The sequence below is a fragment of the Enoplosus armatus genome, chromosome 10, assembly GCF_043641665.1.
Source record: "Enoplosus armatus isolate fEnoArm2 chromosome 10, fEnoArm2.hap1, whole genome shotgun sequence".
Lineage (NCBI taxonomy): Eukaryota > Metazoa > Chordata > Actinopteri > Centrarchiformes > Enoplosidae > Enoplosus > Enoplosus armatus.
The window spans coordinates 20,152,685-20,169,808 of NC_092189.1; the positions used below are offsets into that span (position 1 = coordinate 20,152,685).

Consider the following 17,124-nt stretch of genomic DNA (forward strand, 5'->3'; position numbering starts at 1 on the left):
TGTACTTTTATAGATTGTATATACTTTTAATAGGTATTTGACGGTGACTTTGTCATTAAAGACAAGTGCCAAACGTTTTATACAATCAATGCAAATGAAATTGCAGGCCTCTCTGTGACGGACAAATGACCTGACAAAGTCTTGTCATGTTACAGTGAAATTGAAATGAAAAGCTAAAAATTACTGACTGAAAAATGTGCTTAATTCCCTTAAAAATTATTTTATTGATGAAAACTCAAATATTTGACAAATAAATGTTTTTATTGACCATCCGATGCTCAAACATCTTTCGACAATTGAAAAAAGAAAGTACAAAAATAAATAAATACAGTGAAATTGGTTACAGCTAAAGGTGTTTTTGTAGTTTTGTATTGTAAATAAGAGTGCATATAAAAGAGGATTAACACATCTGACTTCTCATTGTCTCACTGAAGTTCTTCAGTGTATACAGTCACTAGTTATTTCCAAACATGTTTCATAACATACGTTCATGACAATAAGTGATGTTGTATTGGATCTTAAAAGCATAAAATTGTGATAACTCTTTGACTTCTTGAGAGTTTTATAAAAAGAAAAGAATAAATGTTTAAGACTATACACGAGATTAAATAACTCATTCAATACTTTTTTTCAGTGTATAATGTGTGACCTCAATCAAGCTAAGTGGGTCTGGGTTGGATCTAAGGCTTTATAAAGATGTCAATTCCTGACACAAAGAGAAGAAAATAAGGTATAATTTAGTGCATTCCATTCATACGCAATGCAAATTGCACTTGCTTGAAGGCCTAAGCGGGAGTTCAAACTGCAGCATACTCTGTACATAATGACGGCAGCGTATTCGCCTCTGGGGGAGAAAGACATGAAGACTCGAAAGAAGGACAAGTTTCCTTAAGTTCAGGCTGATTTTAAATGTCAAAACTCTCTCAGTATCTTGTGCAAATGATGATGTTTCCTTAACCACAAATGACTTGAATGGCTTGCTATTACGCAGCTATCAACAACACAACTTATGAAAGGATAGTGGGCAATTTCTAATAAGTCCTTCATTAGCAATATGATAACTGTTATTTTTACAAATATATAAAGAAAAAAGATATAATTACTCATTAATCTTTTTTTTTTCCGATATTTCACTGTGAAATTAATAGTCCTGAGGATTAGGGCCAGTTTTTCTTGACAGCATATGCTCTCATGCCCTCGTGATATAAGATGATATCAAAGAATTGCAGCAAATTACAATTTTAGACATTAGCTAATGTTTTTATCCAGACCCACATAGAAAATGTGAGTGGATGAAGCTCCAGTGTCTTCTTAAAGGACATTCTGAAAGGACACAGTGAAGTCACAGAGATAAAGCCATTACCTCATCTGTCTCAGTAATTTGGCTACTTGGCCGGTGTGACTCCCATCACACATTCATTGTTATGACTTTGATCCCATGAGCGTTGATGTAGGTGAGGAGGACCTTGGCCCGCCTCTCAACTACATCGATCAGCTTGTCGATGCCCTGCCGGCCGCCCTGGCTCTCCCAGTATATCTGGTCAAGGAACAGAGACTGGAGGAGCTTCTCCCTCAGCCTCCTGCTCCTCAGCACTGATACTGCCTGCTCTGGAAGCCTGGAAAGACAGAAAAAGAGTCAGGAAGAAGTGCAATCAAATTAGAGTTTTAGTTTCAGGTATAGGTCTCAGAGGCAGAGCTGCTCTTGGCTGGGAGCAGAAATAATTTGATTTGTTCTCAGTGGGGGAAGCCATAGTACCTTGTTTTTATGGATTTTATATGTCAACCTTGCCAAAAATAGAAACAGCAGAACATTGCAATGTTAAGAAGGTAATTGTAACCAGAAGAAAACAATAACAACAGCTGTAGAGAAAGAACAATGAGGAAAAAAGCAAGTTGATAACCTTATAACTCCAAGCTACATTTTCTGCCCTCTATGGATTACATGTAGGTGCACAGCTATGCAACAGGCTAATCAAAGGGTCCAAGACAGGAGTTGGCGTTTGCACCTGCAAGAGCTAACTTTGTGTAGTCTGTGTTACCATTATTACTGCTGACAGAAGTAGCATTTCTGAGCAGGGAACCCATATAGCTTCAGAGAGTTATGGCTTTGGAGAGTATAAGGCTGGGTTGGTTAGCCCCAAACTGATCACAGGAAAACATATTTAATAGTAAAATAGTTATGAATGAAGCCCCAACAGATAGTTCAATGTTTACTTGGTCATAGATTTAACAAAACACTGCATGTACCAATGTCAGTTAGCTAAACTGTGGTTGCTATGGAGCTGTGCCTGTGGGCGTTGTTAATAGCAACAGCATGTTTCACTAAAACCACCTTCTGCTGTATGTTGACTACAGCTTTCCATTAGCTTTACCTAATTCAAATCATACAAACAGTGTTTCTTTGCTTCTCTGTAGTTTAAATTACACTTACTCAGTCACATCTTCAGCACTGGTGGCCTCTGAGGACATTTGTATGACTAAAACTTCAGTTTCAGTGACAGTGATAGTGCAGGCTGAAGGTTAGTATTTATTATATAGTATTTTTTTGACATTTTAAAAGCTTACAAGTGGGTAAAAGCTCCACTCATGCAAATGAGATACCAGCAGAGATGAAAAATGAGACCAGTACATCATGTTAGGCTGTGCGGCAGCTGGCTGCAGCAGTCAGGTTTGGAGTTTGTTCGTAGGCGCAGTCATTTTCTTTCACTGAAGTATGAATGTGGGCGACTGACACCTCATATGTTTTCAACAAGAACGAGACAAATCTACCTGAGATGCAGCATGACTACAAGCCTGTTCTCAGTATGGCTGGTAGATGGTTTTGAATGAACAAAACTAGAAGTGCTATTCTCAGCTTGACCCGATTTTGAGTGGATTTTATGACTGCCTGGAGTCCTGCCTCAGATAAACAAGAGAGAAAGATGGAACATGATCATGTGGACTTTGAAGATGACTGGAGAAGAGCCACGGAGAGACTGCTAAGCAGTTGTTGAGTAAGTTTAGGTTTTCAAGCAGCTCAGCTATTCCAATAAACTGCGATACTGAATGTTGTACATGTCAGTTTGGAATGTGCCTGAAATAAAACGTCAAACATCAGTTTATTTAGCTTTGATAAAAGTCAAAGAGATAAACCCTCAGATATTAATGACATCTTGTGGTCTTGCAGCCTAAAGTCAACAGCTAAATTTTGACTTATGTTGCCTTTATACCTGATTTGAATGACAGAAGCTGCAGTTTTGATGAGGATCACAAGGATCCATGAGTGGGGAAGGGACAGGAGCGTCCCTGCCAAACCACAGTTTCCGTTCTGTCTCCTCAGTGGTATGACTCATTGATTTATTGATCAAAAGATAGATGAAACGACAGCAATGTCTCTGCAGAGTAGTTTGGAATCGGTGGATGATAAACAGAGAGATCACGTTATCATGCTTCCCAGATTCATCTCCAAAACACACATTTATTTGGTTGACCCAGATCTAAATATTTACAATTCTGTGACACTGTCGGACGTAAAAGGTTAAAGGATGTTTTTTTTTAACATTTCGCCTAGATCAAAAAGATCAAAACAGGATTTTTAAAAGTTTAAAAATGACATTTTATAGTTTGTAGGAACTGCTACTTGTGCAAAACTTTAAATTGGAAGTGGAAAAGTGGAATTTTTTCAACCATGTTGTTAAAGGGGAAAAAATATAGAAACTCAGGAAAACAGCTATTGAAAACAACCCAAGACACCAATCACTTGTGCTCCAACAGGATACAACCAATCCTCTCTATGGAACCTGTGGTGGTCCTGACCTCTCGTAAATTTCACCTACAAACACAAATGAATCTTAAAAGTTCTTATTTTGCTCATACACACTCCAAGTTAAGTTATGTGTATGAACTGTCATGAACAAGGCCCATTGTTTACTGAAATACACGTTGCTGTTGACTTTTTCAACTGTCAAAAGTCTGACTGAAATGTTTAATATATTAATTTAACAGAGCAATAAACACAAAACCACTGAAATCATCAGTACTCACCACATAATAGATGTTTTTTTTGTGATCCAAACTTACTCTTTGATTCCTTCAAGGAGCCTGAAGTCCAGGTTGTCCTCATTGCGGTCGAAGAACCCCCTGTTGTTGGTGAAGACCAGGTGTCTCGGGTCATGACCCCTGTGGATGATGTTGGTCAGTTGTATGTGGTTCTGGTCCCCACATTCAGCATGGTGGCCAAGTTCCATGCACACATCCTCCTGCCTGGGCCTGAACCCACAGCAGCTCTGATCCAGACGGCTGTGAATCTGAAAAAGAAAGTCCATGTTTCTTCAGAGAATATTTGTAGTTGATTGAGAATATAATCACTCAGCTTGATATTCATAGAGTCCTTTGTGTGTTTGATGACCCTGATGTAAGGGTTCTTCTGTCCTTGAAGAAGCTTATATTGCCGGACTCCCTTTTATACAGTCTCACAGACTACATAGTCATTTTATTACAAGATAAAAGAATTAAAATGGTTGGGCCAAGAAAAAAATCCTATAAAATCTCTTAAAACTTATTCAACAGGTTGGTCTGTGTAGTGGCTCTTTGGCATGAGTACTGCTTTTTTATTAGACCACTGGACTGCTGAGTGACATGACTGCACAGGGAACTGCTTCCTCCACAAGGCTTCAACCCATCCTTCACTCTCTATATGTTAAACCATTTGATCGGCGGATGTTTTAGAAGTAAAACCAATGGTGCAGCATCTGAGATGTCACTCATAGGTTTCAGCTTCAGGTGACACCTGTTTGAGAAACCTGGGGGTTGGGGGTGACTTGGGTCTATGAGCATCCGCCAAGGCATGGAGCTGAAATACCTCCAGGATACCTGTCAATCACGCCAACAAGCCCCTGAACATACCTTTCTGTAAGCCCTAATTCCTTCAAACAAAAACTTTTAGCCTGTCTAAACCCAGCATCCATTGTAATGCACTTCAAATGTTTAATGGCTTCAGCCAATGAAAATACAGTTTTAAAATTTGACTTTGACTTCAGCCTAGTAACTAAGGACTCTAACTAACCAGTAAATGTCAAGTTTCGACATTTCAGTCAACGCGTCAACACTATCATTTCAATCTAAGCATGTTTTTTTCACAATAGTTACTTTTACTTTTACTGAACTTCCAGAAAGTGAATACTAGGATTTTGGGGATGAGAAGGAAAATCCTGTCAGGAATTAATTCAGTTAATGTGGACATTAGGAAAACGAACAACTGTAATATAACATGTTATATGAAAATTATGATATTTCCTGTGTTATACCTGTAAGTGCTGGGGGAACTGTCTCTAAGATCTAAAACCACCAAGACACTCATCACAAGAGGTGAAGTTATCTGTTAGATATTTATAGATATCATATTTTTAAAGAGAGATATGTTGGATGTTTTCTCACTCACTTCATAAGGGCTATTAGAGGAACCGCAGGAGTTCCACTTTGGCTTCAGTATTCAGCCATGGTTGTCACTTGGACTGTACACCGCCTATGACATCAATAGTTGTGATTTGTCTGTTATCCAGAATCAAACAAATGGAATCACTTCTATATATCAGTTCACTTATGTCTTGACAAGATGTTTTGTATGCCCTGTGGAATCACTTTCTCTTAAGCGCTGATTTAGTAGTTCTAAAGGCATCAAAACTATAATTAAGTATGTATTTTCCAATTCCTCACCCTACTATGTTTCCTACTATGATGTGTTCTCAATGCTAACATCTGATCAGATATCCAGGCCTCCCAGACAGGAAACAAGACATCTCTTCAGCCAAAGGACAATACCTCTGAGGATATTTAACCTATTTTCTTCCACAGTAACAGCTGTTGGAGCATATTGCTGATGTCAAAAAGATGTTTGCTAAGTAATTTTTGGAATTCAATAAAGCCTGGGGAGGCTGTGACTGCATAAAAGCAAACAGAAGGACAGGAAAGTTGCAGACATGATTTTTTCACATTCAGAGAAATGTTTTTTTCATTTTTCAAACTGCTTTCGTTACCTGTAACAAGAAGTCAAACAGAGCTAGTTTACTCCATTCATAGTGATGAACTGTGGAGCAGCCGGAGTCAGGCTTTGGGCTGATGTTTTTATGCCAACACCTCTGTTTCAGTGAGCTCTGGTACTCCCCCCACGTTAACCTCACAGCGGACCAGCCTACAGCAAGGCCTTCTGGGTAGAGAGATGCATCCCATGACACCACTGGACAGGGTTGGCCATCTGAAGAGGGAGGATAAAAGGATTATATCATCAGGTTTCAGCAACTGTTCGGTCTCAGTGAGTTTTTTTTAACCTATTTTTATCCAGGAAAAGCTGACTGAGTAATGCGTACACGTCATCAGTGGTGCTCTCACTGGCTTTTATTCAGTCTACCTTGATGTAAATGAGCAGATCAAGACAGGAGAGAGACAGTCCAGGAATTGCAAATGGTGACCAGTCTGCTTCGTAATGTAACACACAGCTACCACAACTCACTATCCTCAGTGATGTTACTGTTAGTGGAATGATGTTTTCATTTTGCTTAATACTTTTCTCCACAACCCAAGGCCCAAAACTGGACTAATATGCCGTTTATGGTTCTCAGTACAACCATAAACGTTTTATACAGCATTTATTTTAAGATTCAGCGTTGATGAAACCACTAACAAATCAGACTCTCAGAAACTTGATGTTGCAAAGTGGAAATAAAATGGAATAATGGTGACGTGGGAAAGAGAGGAAAGTGCACAATGGTTCTCTGTCTCCTGCTGTGTTTATGTCCCTTAATTCTTACTTACTTGGAAGAGCTCATTACAGTGTGTTTTTCTTTTCCGCAAAACTTTGAGAATGGCAAAGAATGTTGCAATTACTTTCCCGGTGAATCATAATACATTTTATTATACTGCTTTATGTATTTTTAAGATGTAGCACAGCTTTTGTAATTCAATCTGGTCTCAAGACATTTGAAAATGAAAGGGTATGAGGAACAGGTCCGGTCTATCAAATGAGGATTCCCTCAGTCTTATGCATCTATTGGCAACGCTCTGTCTTATTACTGTAGTATTTTGCCATGGAAATGTATGGACATTGTTTATTGCCAATTTCGGCATTGAATACGTCTACACTGGCTCTGGTTTCAGTCTGGTCTCCAAAGAATCTAGTCCTGACCCATGTGGTCTTGATAACCATCCTGCTGACACTCAGGACAATGTGCAGTGTGTGGCTCATACGCACACGGCTGTTGGGTCATCAGTGCCCATCTCTTCCACAACTAGACCACAATTTCAGAGCACCTGATTTAATGGATCCTTTATTTAACTCACCCATTGCATTCAGTGACTCGACATTCAAAAGGGTTAAACTGTAAGATTAGTCTGTAGGTTGCAGATACAGGTACAGGTTACAGGTACTTACAGTATAAATGGTAAAGGCTTTACCTCCAGGACAACCTAAATCTATGACAAATCTGCACAGAGCCACTTAATCAGGCTGGTATTATTCATTCATTTCGATCTATTTCTCCATAGAACTGATTACAGTGCTGTGGCACTGCTTGTTTCCTGAGTACGTAGAAAGGAGTTCCACCCTGAGTGAGGAAACCAACCCATCAAATTAGAAAATGTCATTTATTTTCCTCAGACATAACCATCCCCACCTCCCTAGTGCTCTCTCTCTCTCTCTCTGTCTCTCTCTCTCTCTGGTGATGATCATCATCAGTGAAACACACTCAGTACAGTTATGTATTAACTTGGTTTTGAAAGGTTTCATCCATCTTCCGTCAGGAAAAAAGGAAACTTTGTCCTCGTGTCTGTTGACATACCGCGTAAAAAGCTGAACTTTCTGCTTACAGCTGGTAGTGTCCTGTTGAGCCCCAGCACTCTGTCCAGATGGAAAGCGAAGACCTCGGTGGTGTCCACGGGGCTGTTGATTACTCCACACTGCCCTCCACATACATTGTTCCGTTTTTGGTTGGTCATTGAAACGTTTGTCTCGCCCTCAAATAACAGAAATGATGGAGAGTCTCCATGAGAAACTTCTTTGATGCGCAAAACTTTGCCATCCGCAAGAAAGCGCATGGCTTTCACGTCCTGTGGACTGAACCATGGCGGTGCCCTCTGGCTGTAAATTCGGATAGAACTAACGTGAGAGTCTGTCTGTGCATCGTTATGAGATTTATGGATTATATCCAAAGATTTATAATCAACATCCCTGGTTTCTCCCCACGAAGTCTTGGGTGCAAAGTTGCGCTTGGTTTGGCCCGCGTCCCGCTCCAAAGTGCCAAGTTTGTTCTGCGTAAAAGCTGAATTAGCGGACTTGTTCCTTCTTGCTTTTCTCCTCAGTTTTGGTCTGATTGTACCCCGAATATTTGCGGGCTTCCGGCGCTTAGACTTTAGCGTTATGTACACCACGTTGGACCGTGTCGGGACCACAAAGCTCGCACCGGTCTGCAGTTCCACAGAGTCTGGCAACGCATCACTGATATCCAAATTGTACAATCCACGGGTGTGCCGGTACTTGTCTTTATCAGTCCTTCTGTCCCGATGCTGCTGGGAGTATCCAACTTGTGAAACCACAAAAAACAAATAGACAACACAAACGCTCGCAATGATCAAACTCCTTTTTGAAAGAGGGCACCTCCGAAAGCTGCTGGCCAGTCTTAGAAAAGGGAAGCACAGCCAGTGAAAGCGAGACTTCCCCATTAGAACTTATGGTATGATCATGGTGGAGTGTCTCCTTTGCAGCAAACTCAAACCAGGGAGGAGCGCACAACTTCCGAAACTCATTTTGGAAGGGAGGATTTGTGGCCACACAGTGCAGGAGACAACAGTGTAGGGGATGGACGGCCTGGGAAACCACCCTCCAACCCAACATGAGGCGGCCGGATTTTTTTCCCTTTCTTCTTTCAGATATGATCCTATGATGTGGTAAAAAAATGAAGGGACACCTTATGCATGTAATTCACTTCATAGTCTGCATCAGCCTGATGCTGCTCATTGAACAAAGCATCGGATTCCTGTGAGAAAACTTTAGAAAATGTTCAGCAAAAGCTAAAAAGAAAAGTAGCATATGAAGTTGTCCTATATTTTGGATAGCCTCCCGTGCAAATCCTTCAGCCCAATATGAGCTCATACGAATAGGAATATTAGTGTCAGTATTAAAATGCCATAAGAATTATTACACATTATCTGATTAAATCTAAACACAGAAGTTTCAGGTGATGTTAATGAGTTACATGCTTTAAGTTGAAGTACAAAGAATATTTGATCCATTACACATCCGCGCGTTTTAGGCGACATCTGCTGGTCCATTTCTTTAATTCTTAATTAGCTGAGTGCAGACTATTGCGATCGTGGAGACACGGTGGAACAGAGTAGAAGGGTGAAAGGGGAAACAGCAGGAAACAAAATATCCCCTCTTGTGGTAGGGAAGTGCATGCTACAGGATTTCCTGATCAGAATAAATACAGGTTTAAATATAGAAGTATTGTGTTGTGGCCTATAACGACTACTGATGTCCAGATAAGCGCTGTCCTCCTCAGCATGCAGGCGAATGACTCTTCAAACCCGAACAACCATATCCTTTGTTTATCCTTTGCTTATTTAATTGTTAATCGTTCATTTTATTTAGTTATTTAGTTATTTAATCAATTTCACACTAATTCAGTCAATATGATATTTTACTACATGCTACAAATGTGAGTAAAACTGCAACCTGTAATTTATTTACAGTCTCTCGGCAGATAAAAAATAGCTCATGAAATCACAAATTATTTCAGACAACCGACATAATGGAAGTCTTCATATTGAAGTGCTTTTTTCCCGCCTGCTCCTCTGTGTTTGCGTCATGGGCATGTGTCCACTGTCAGACTGAGTGATGAGATAATTCGCAGCACCTGGCTGAGTGTCAGTCACCGCTGCAGACACACACGGCCTCTGGTGGTTTTTAACACTGTGGACCGGCTATATCACGGAAACAAATATTAAGTTTTAACATGCTTGAAGCTAAACACCCACCTTTGCTTTTATTTGTTACCGCATTATTGATGGTGAGCTGTCACAGCACTGAGCATGCCGCTGAACCAGGTATGTAAACTATAATTGGTCTGTGATGAGGAAGCCTGAGGCTGCTGAGTTGCCAGAAATCAACCATCTTGGATGTTTGTTTTGCTTTAAAATTCCTCCAGCTGCCAAATGTGGCGAAAATGCCGCAACTTGCAAGCTGGAAACATCTGATTTCACCTTTAACTCAACCAATATGACTCAATTCGGTTATGGAATTGCTGCAAATGTGGTTGCTGTGCTGTTGTATGGAAGCAACTTTGTTCCTGTCAAAAGAATAGAGACAGGAGATGGTAAGCATACAGGGCTTGCTTTTCTTTACAAAGGTTTAACATTATTAAATACTTTAATTTAATTATTAAATCGAGTTTTGAGTAAAGGCCCTCATGAGAATTTGCCCTGTTGTGTTTACAGGAATGTTTTTTCAATGGGTAACCTGTGCAGCCATATGGGTTGTATCTATGGTTGGAGACTTGATGCTTCAGTCGCCCAAATTCTACCCTTTTGCAATGCTTGGAGGTGTCATCTGGGCTACAGGTAATGTCTCAAGAGAGCAAGACTTCAAACTCAAGTGTTTCTTCATGTGGTTGAGTGCAGTTTGGTCTCATAGGATCAAGTGTCTTTCAAGTGTCCAGCTGGACGTTGGGATGCAGCATCTTAAAGCATCCAATTTAAAGAGTCTGTCTTCTGCCGTCCACCTTAAAATGATAACATTGGTACTCCTGTGAGAGATGACACCAACTTTGAGAACACTGAAAGACAGTGTGTCCCAATTTCATTCAATATATTAATACTACAAAGTACACTTTAATGTTGACAGTGCACTATTTTGGTTTAGTTTAAGCACAGTGACGGAACGCTTTATTTGTCATTTTTTACTTAAAACATGGTTAGAACCAGCACAGTATGAAACTGGGACATTACCAGATTTACTGTAAGCACTAGACATACATCTTTTGATTTAGAGTTGACTGATACAGGGAAAACTCAAATTGTATGGAAAACTGATTCATCACTGAATGTGCACGGCAGTCTTTTGTCAAGAGAGTAGACGGCACCAGCCTCACAGAGAGAAAACACATGGGAGGTTCACACTATCTATAAGACATGCATGTTGCCAACTTTTTCTCCCATGTCATCTGCAGGGAATATAGCAGTTGTTCCAATTGTTAAAGCGATTGGCCTCGCTCTTGGGATTTTAATTTGGGGATCCTCAAGTTTGTTGATGGGCTGGGCCAGTTCAAGGTGAGTCTGGTTAATATATGCTCTTCCAGCCAGAATGGAAAATAAAAGTCCTTTCTTTTGGTGACTTTTAAATTAAATCAACTAACTTTAAAAAACGGCATTCTGGGACATTCAGGCATGTGAGTGTGAGTGTGTCCGTCTTTCACAGATTTGGCTGGTTTGGGATTACTGCTCAGGATGTTTCCAGGCCGATATTAAATTATTGTGGAGCTGGGTTGTGTGTGCTCAGGTAAACTGTATATGGAAGTAAAATCTCTTGCCAGCAGGATTGTCTAATAGCTGCAACAAGAACAAAAAACGTTGGTGGTGTTTCATTGTCGGCTTTGTTTTGCATGACAGACATGACTTTTGTGTTTGTTCCAGTGGCCTGATCTTTTTCTTTGTGAAAACGGACGTGGAACTGCATCCCAACTCTGAATCAATGCCATTACTTATTGACAGGGTGAGTACATTGATTGGATGTCAGTTTATTTTTCGAGAACAAATTTCTGACATCATACTTAAAGCAAATTTAAATCTACCAATATTCTCTCAAGGAGAATCTAGATCAATTCTTGCCACATGGTTTCTCAAAGTGAGTTGTGATGACTTTGTCTTGTTTTGTGTGCTCTGATGGTGTCATTGTTTTGAAAGACAACATGACTCCATATTAGGATGCTGTTCCTTTCTGCAGAGAACAAATTCAAGCAGCTATGGACCAAGTTCTTCAGAGTTCTGGATAGATGTCATCGGACCAAAGACCAAGCGGTTCATGTGAGCTCAACTCATTTGCAGTCAGTGGGCTGTGTGCACAAACAATGCGCTTGCAAGCTAAAAGCACAGACAAGGGAAGGTTGTTGAAACATTGATTTTGATTAAAGTATCAATAGAAATATTGTTTCCCAAAGTGTGTCTTGTTGAGCTGACAAACAGGAAGCCGTTCTTTGACTTAGTGAGTAATTTCGTAATTAAGACTTTGATCCCACTGGGGAAATGGGCTGCAGCAGCCAAATAATACAATAAGCAGGGGGAAATGTAAGCACTCAATGAAATGAATAATTCAAACAGCAAACATGATAGATTAAAAGTGTGAATGAGTATAGCATCAGTAGTGTAAGAAATGCCGTCTCCATTGTCCACTTTTAAATTGTTTGCTTAAAATTAAATGTTAAATATATGTATACATATACACATGCGCATTTAAATGTAAAGAATCCATTTTCATCAGCATTGTGTGTAATGTTTAAATTAGTATTAAAAATTCAACGACATGTCAGTGGAGATTTGAAACCCATCCATCATGCAGTTTCTCAGTCTCATTCTTTCATCAGTGGCTGCCTGCTTGCCGTTGTGTCAGGTCTGCTGTACGGGTCCTCCTTTGCGCCCATCCTCTACATTAAGAGCCATTCATCGAGCCATGACAGCATGTTCCATGGAGCCAGTGTCTATGGTATGTTTGATAACTGCCTTCACTTCTACATTTTTTTTAAGCTACTATTGATATATCTTACTTAAAGACTAAATGGAAAAAAGATTGAAACATCCTCTCAGGTTTAAGACTGTACCACATTGTAATAAATAAAATGTCTTGCTGCTGTTTTTATATCGCTTCAGCTCTTGACTGCATTGATTGATCTCTTTAAAACAAAGGAATGCAATAGATTTTAGCTGTTTTTAATGTAAACCTACAGGGACAAACACAAATGATGTAAAACTGTCAATTCTTGTTTCAACTTCTTCAGACCTCGACTATGTTTACGCGCAGTGCTCTGGCATTTTTGTTGCAAGCACAGTGTACTTTGCCATCTACTGTGCTGCCATGAATAACAAGCCCAGGGTCTACTCCAGAGCCATCCTTCCAGGTAACGCGCAGTTTACCAGTACTGTGACATAAGCATTATCTTTTGAGTCATTATTAATTTAAGATTACTTTACACTTTATAAGGGGGGACCTGTACAAGATAAATCTGAGGAGTCACAAGATCACAAACATCTCCCTTTTTTTATTTTCTTAAAACAAGTGAAAAAAATCTGCCAGTGTAGTGAGAATGTTTCTTTTTCTTTCCAACGTAAATTCATGATCAAAGAAATATTAAAGAAAAACACAGCATTGTGTGAATTCCTTTCGGACATGTTTTCTTGTCAAATACTAGATATTTTCACCTCTTCAGGCCACTAAAAATCATGCAAATGAAACTGTCTAAAAAGGAAGTCTGCTGATGACTCATGTCCAAACTCAGCCCATAACTTGTGATGAGGGGTTGCAAGACATCTCTTCATTTTAATGGGCCATAAGCCAACCACAAACTGCTTCCTCAGAATTGGCATCTGGTTTTTCACACTGTTCAGCTCAGACAGGGAGTCTAAAACTAGGGGTCCTGGCTATAGTAGGACACCATTTTCCGTCAGCTGACTTATTTCTGTGAACCACTAAGCTGTCATGCACAAGGGGCCAACAGAGTGTTTAATAATAGCTCCAGTTTGACTCTCACCAAGTCAGGAAGAATAAGAGGAAATGCAGAAGCTTCCTTTGCCAACCTGCATGTGCAAACACAACCACTCAGGGGAATATTTGGAAATGTTGGTTCAGGCAAAACTGCTTGGGGCAAACATGTCCACTCGGGCCCAAAACCTGGCATGCAGTGTGGCTTTTGAGTTTAGATAAGTACTTTGGTTTACATCTTCGTGGGTGGCCTACAGAGGCTACCCACTGAGCCTACTTTCATGGGAGCCACTCTTCAATTTGTGAGCCTGGCACTTATTCTCATCTCCATTTGTTTTTGTATACTTTTGTACTACTGTTATACCTACCTATATTTTGCACTTGACTCAAGCAAAAGTACACTCCCTTGTCTCCTTTTGCTCTTCAGGTCTACTGTCTGGATTGATGTGGGCATTGGGCACATACTGCTGGTTCCTGGCCAATAACTACCTGAGTGCGGTCATTACCTTTCCTATCGTCAGTGCAGTAAGTGCATCACATCCGAACAGCTGAGTGGGCTGGTTGATGGAATGAACACTTTCTTTAAAACCACTTGAACTGGCAGATGCAAATTGATTATTTGCATACTGCTATATGTTGAGAGAGAACATCACACTGAGTAACACTCAAGGCTTGTTCAGAGGTTTCAGGTATGCTTAACATCCATCAACATCCCAGTGTAATCTGATGAAGAGACACTTGAGATGTTCAGCTGCAAACCTAAACAGACCAGCATGGTGAATGGCTCAGGTCACCCAAAAGATTTCTTTGCATCTGCTAGTGGTATCGGGTAATGCATAATTTATCTGTGGACATTTTGAGTGTCCAGAATAAAAAAAAAGTTAATGTCCAAGAAGAGCATGACTATTCAGTAAATGCAGTGGCAATCTGCATATTATCATTTTTTGTGTACAAGATTTTTTGGCCTGATGGTGTAGCAAAAATGTCAAAGGCACAAAAAAGGATTCATCCTCTGGGGACCATAGAAATCGAGCCATTATTTTTCATTATAGGTTTTAATGAAAGAAAAGTGTTGGTCAAGGGGGATATTCTGACCCAAATGAAAGGTGACAGGGTCACCAAAAGTCATCCATAGGTTTTTCTCTGGGGCCAATTTTAATGGCAGTTGTTGAGACGTCTTGCTCCAGACTCAGTGTTGGATGGATCAACCTGCTGTCCTTGAGCCCTGGTGAGGCAAAACTAATGCCATCCTGCATCACGTTTACATTCATGCTTTTTCACTTGTCAGCATATAGTTTGGTTCAGTCACTGAATGTAATGAACATGGTCGCCTCTAAAGGCCACTAACAAACCTTCAGATGTTTATTATTCTAATCCCTTATTAAAGCAATGCAAATATTATTATTGGCATGTTAAAACTGGCCCAATTAAAAGTATTCATTAAAATGGGCTCAAGGAAAAAGATTCATCCATCCATGCTTGTTAAGACAATATAGACAGTCTATATAACCTACAATATGTTAATTATCAGTGACTACACAGTACCATGTATGTGTATGTACAGCTGCGGCATAACTGAAATAAACTGTCGCAAAAGTCCTCAACATTTCTGTCCTCCTTTTCCCCCTTCCTCCTCGAAGTTGCAGAAGATGTCACAACAAATAACCAGCTTCAGTTACATTCACACATTGATTCATTTTTGCTCGGTACTTACTGGTAAATGTGAAAGGGGGAAAATAAGGATCACTATACAAAGTAATATGCATGAGTTTAAAAACCTCCCTTGCAAGACCCTCAAGATCTGGAAGCAGATTAAAGGTAAATAACTTGAATCATTGGTTCATGCTAAATAAATAGTTTGTTGTCTGCTTTCTTCTCTGTAGGGTTACGGTCTGGTTGCAGCACTGTGGGGATCCTTGGTGTTCAGAGAGATTAAGGTGAGTAGGTGTACAGACACAGTTTACCAAGGAGAACATTACTTTAAGCGTCATCCAACTGAAGATTCACTGGTGAAACTACTTTATTATGAATCTGAAATGGAAAAGCTTTCATGATTCAGTTCCTGTAAAAAAAAGAACACAATAGAAACCAAACATTTTGAGTAGAGGTGATGTTAAACACCTGTTTTCCCCCTCAGGGGTTAGCCAACTGCTTCATCTTTTCCTTGGCCTCCTGTGTCGTGCTGACCGGCTCCTTGCTGACTGCCATCTCAAAGCTCTAATAATGTAAATCATATTTTCATTATATATTTACTGCTGTTCTCTAATTGACTTACAGTAGAAAACAATGTCCTTGGTTTTATAAAACTCTTTGAACCCCATTGAAATAAACCAAAATGCATGGTGAATGTAACGCTTTCTTTGTTAGATTTTGGAAATGTCCTAATGAACCAGCAGGGTTTATACTCTGAGCTAACATTTGGTGGCAGTGTCTTACAGCAACAACCCTCATTCCTTCTGGTTGGTTATAAAATGTACATACATGTTTAACACGTCACTCACAAGCTAACAGTTGTTGTCAGAGCGACTGTAATATTAAGCTATTGCACGTTTGTTTGTTTGGCTTTTTTGTGTGTTTGTTTGTTTTGGCTCACACATGCTGCTATCAAAACATCTATGATATTGACACATAACTGTGTACATCTGCTCCCACAAACAACATTTTATATGCATTTGTCTCATATAGAAATCTGGCATACAGTACTTATATTCCTGTCAACAGTGTGGTTGTTTTCTCGCAGTTCCTGGCCTCATGCCCGTCTTCTCCCCATACAGCTCACTTTGTGTGCAGTGTAATGTCATTGAAGCAGTGTGCTCTGATTGGTTTGGATGGTGCATATGGGGGAACATAGATGATGGCACAAAGTTGACTGGAGTGGCCTTCCTGAATAAATATATGGTGTTCATTAAATCACATTGGAGGTGGAGGAAGATGTGGTACTGAGGTTATGCTATGTTAGTCAATTAAAAGTGTGACTAAATATTACAAATAAAACAAAAAGATGGTTGATGCTGTTGCCTGGTTTGCTTGAAAGATGTGCCAACAGTAAGATTGACCTTTTTAAATACAGTGGTTGTTCACACATGTTTGCAAACAAGAGCTTAGCCCTCAGTCTTGACAGACAAAAGCAAACATTAATTATTAAGAGGGAGCACAAGTGAGGGCCGTATCACTGTGCTGATTGTATAACTCGAGATAATTTTGTATTTATTACAGTTAAAGTAACACAAAGATCAATTGTTTAATTGAGAAGAGAAGCTGTTCTCTGAAGAATTTGATAATTTCAGACTTTGGTGCCCCCTAGTGGTGGTCTACCAGAAGCTACAAAGCAATGCACACAGCTTAAATAAATTAAATGAATAAACATGGTTTGTTGTGGCTATTGTCCAATGGTTCAGACCAATAAA

General features: G+C 39.8%; 2 protein-coding genes across 2 annotated transcripts; one reads left to right on the forward strand and one right to left on the reverse strand.

Moving 5' to 3' along the window:
- Nucleotides 1–1,372: 1,372 nt before the first annotated feature.
- On the reverse strand, nt 1,373–8,731 carry gask1b (golgi associated kinase 1B). The gene is made up of 4 exons (XM_070913714.1): nt 7,812–8,731; nt 6,015–6,232; nt 4,060–4,286; nt 1,373–1,616 (listed from the first exon to the last, which is right to left on the reverse strand). The coding sequence occupies exons 1-4, from the start codon at nt 8,689–8,691 to the stop codon at nt 1,409–1,411; spliced, it is 1,533 nt and encodes a 510-aa protein (XP_070769815.1). The 5' UTR covers nt 8,692–8,731; the 3' UTR covers nt 1,373–1,408.
- A 1,252-nt stretch (nt 8,732–9,983) lies between these two features.
- On the forward strand, nt 9,984–15,938 carry tmem144b (transmembrane protein 144b). The gene is made up of 12 exons (XM_070913706.1): nt 9,984–10,074; nt 10,176–10,343; nt 10,465–10,587; nt 11,196–11,295; nt 11,444–11,524; nt 11,659–11,737; nt 11,969–12,048; nt 12,606–12,724; nt 13,017–13,136; nt 14,145–14,242; nt 15,601–15,654; nt 15,855–15,938. The coding sequence occupies exons 1-12, from the start codon at nt 9,984–9,986 to the stop codon at nt 15,936–15,938; spliced, it is 1,197 nt and encodes a 398-aa protein (XP_070769807.1).
- The last annotated feature ends 1,186 nt before the right edge of the window (nt 15,939–17,124 follow it).

Bases quoted from the DNA above. Each gene is read 5' to 3' on its own strand.
- tmem144b (XM_070913706.1), top strand. From the start codon at position 9,984: ATGCTTGAAGCTAAACACCCACCTTTGCTTTTATTTGTTACCGCATTA. The intron at 10,588-11,195 runs GTAATGTCTCAA...TGTCATCTGCAG, and splicing joins AGGTGTCATCTGGGCTACAG to GGAATATAGCAGTTGTTCCA. The intron at 13,137-14,144 runs GTAACGCGCAGT...TTTGCTCTTCAG, and splicing joins CTCCAGAGCCATCCTTCCAG to GTCTACTGTCTGGATTGATG.
- gask1b (XM_070913714.1), bottom strand. From the start codon at position 8,691: ATGGGGAAGTCTCGCTTTCACTGGCTGTGCTTCCCTTTTCTAAGACTG. The intron at 6,233-7,811 runs GTATGTCAACAG...CTCCCTCTTCAG, and splicing joins AAAGTTCAGCTTTTTACGCG to ATGGCCAACCCTGTCCAGTG. The intron at 1,617-4,059 runs GTAAGTTTGGAT...CTGTCTTTCCAG, and splicing joins CTCCTTGAAGGAATCAAAGA to GCTTCCAGAGCAGGCAGTAT.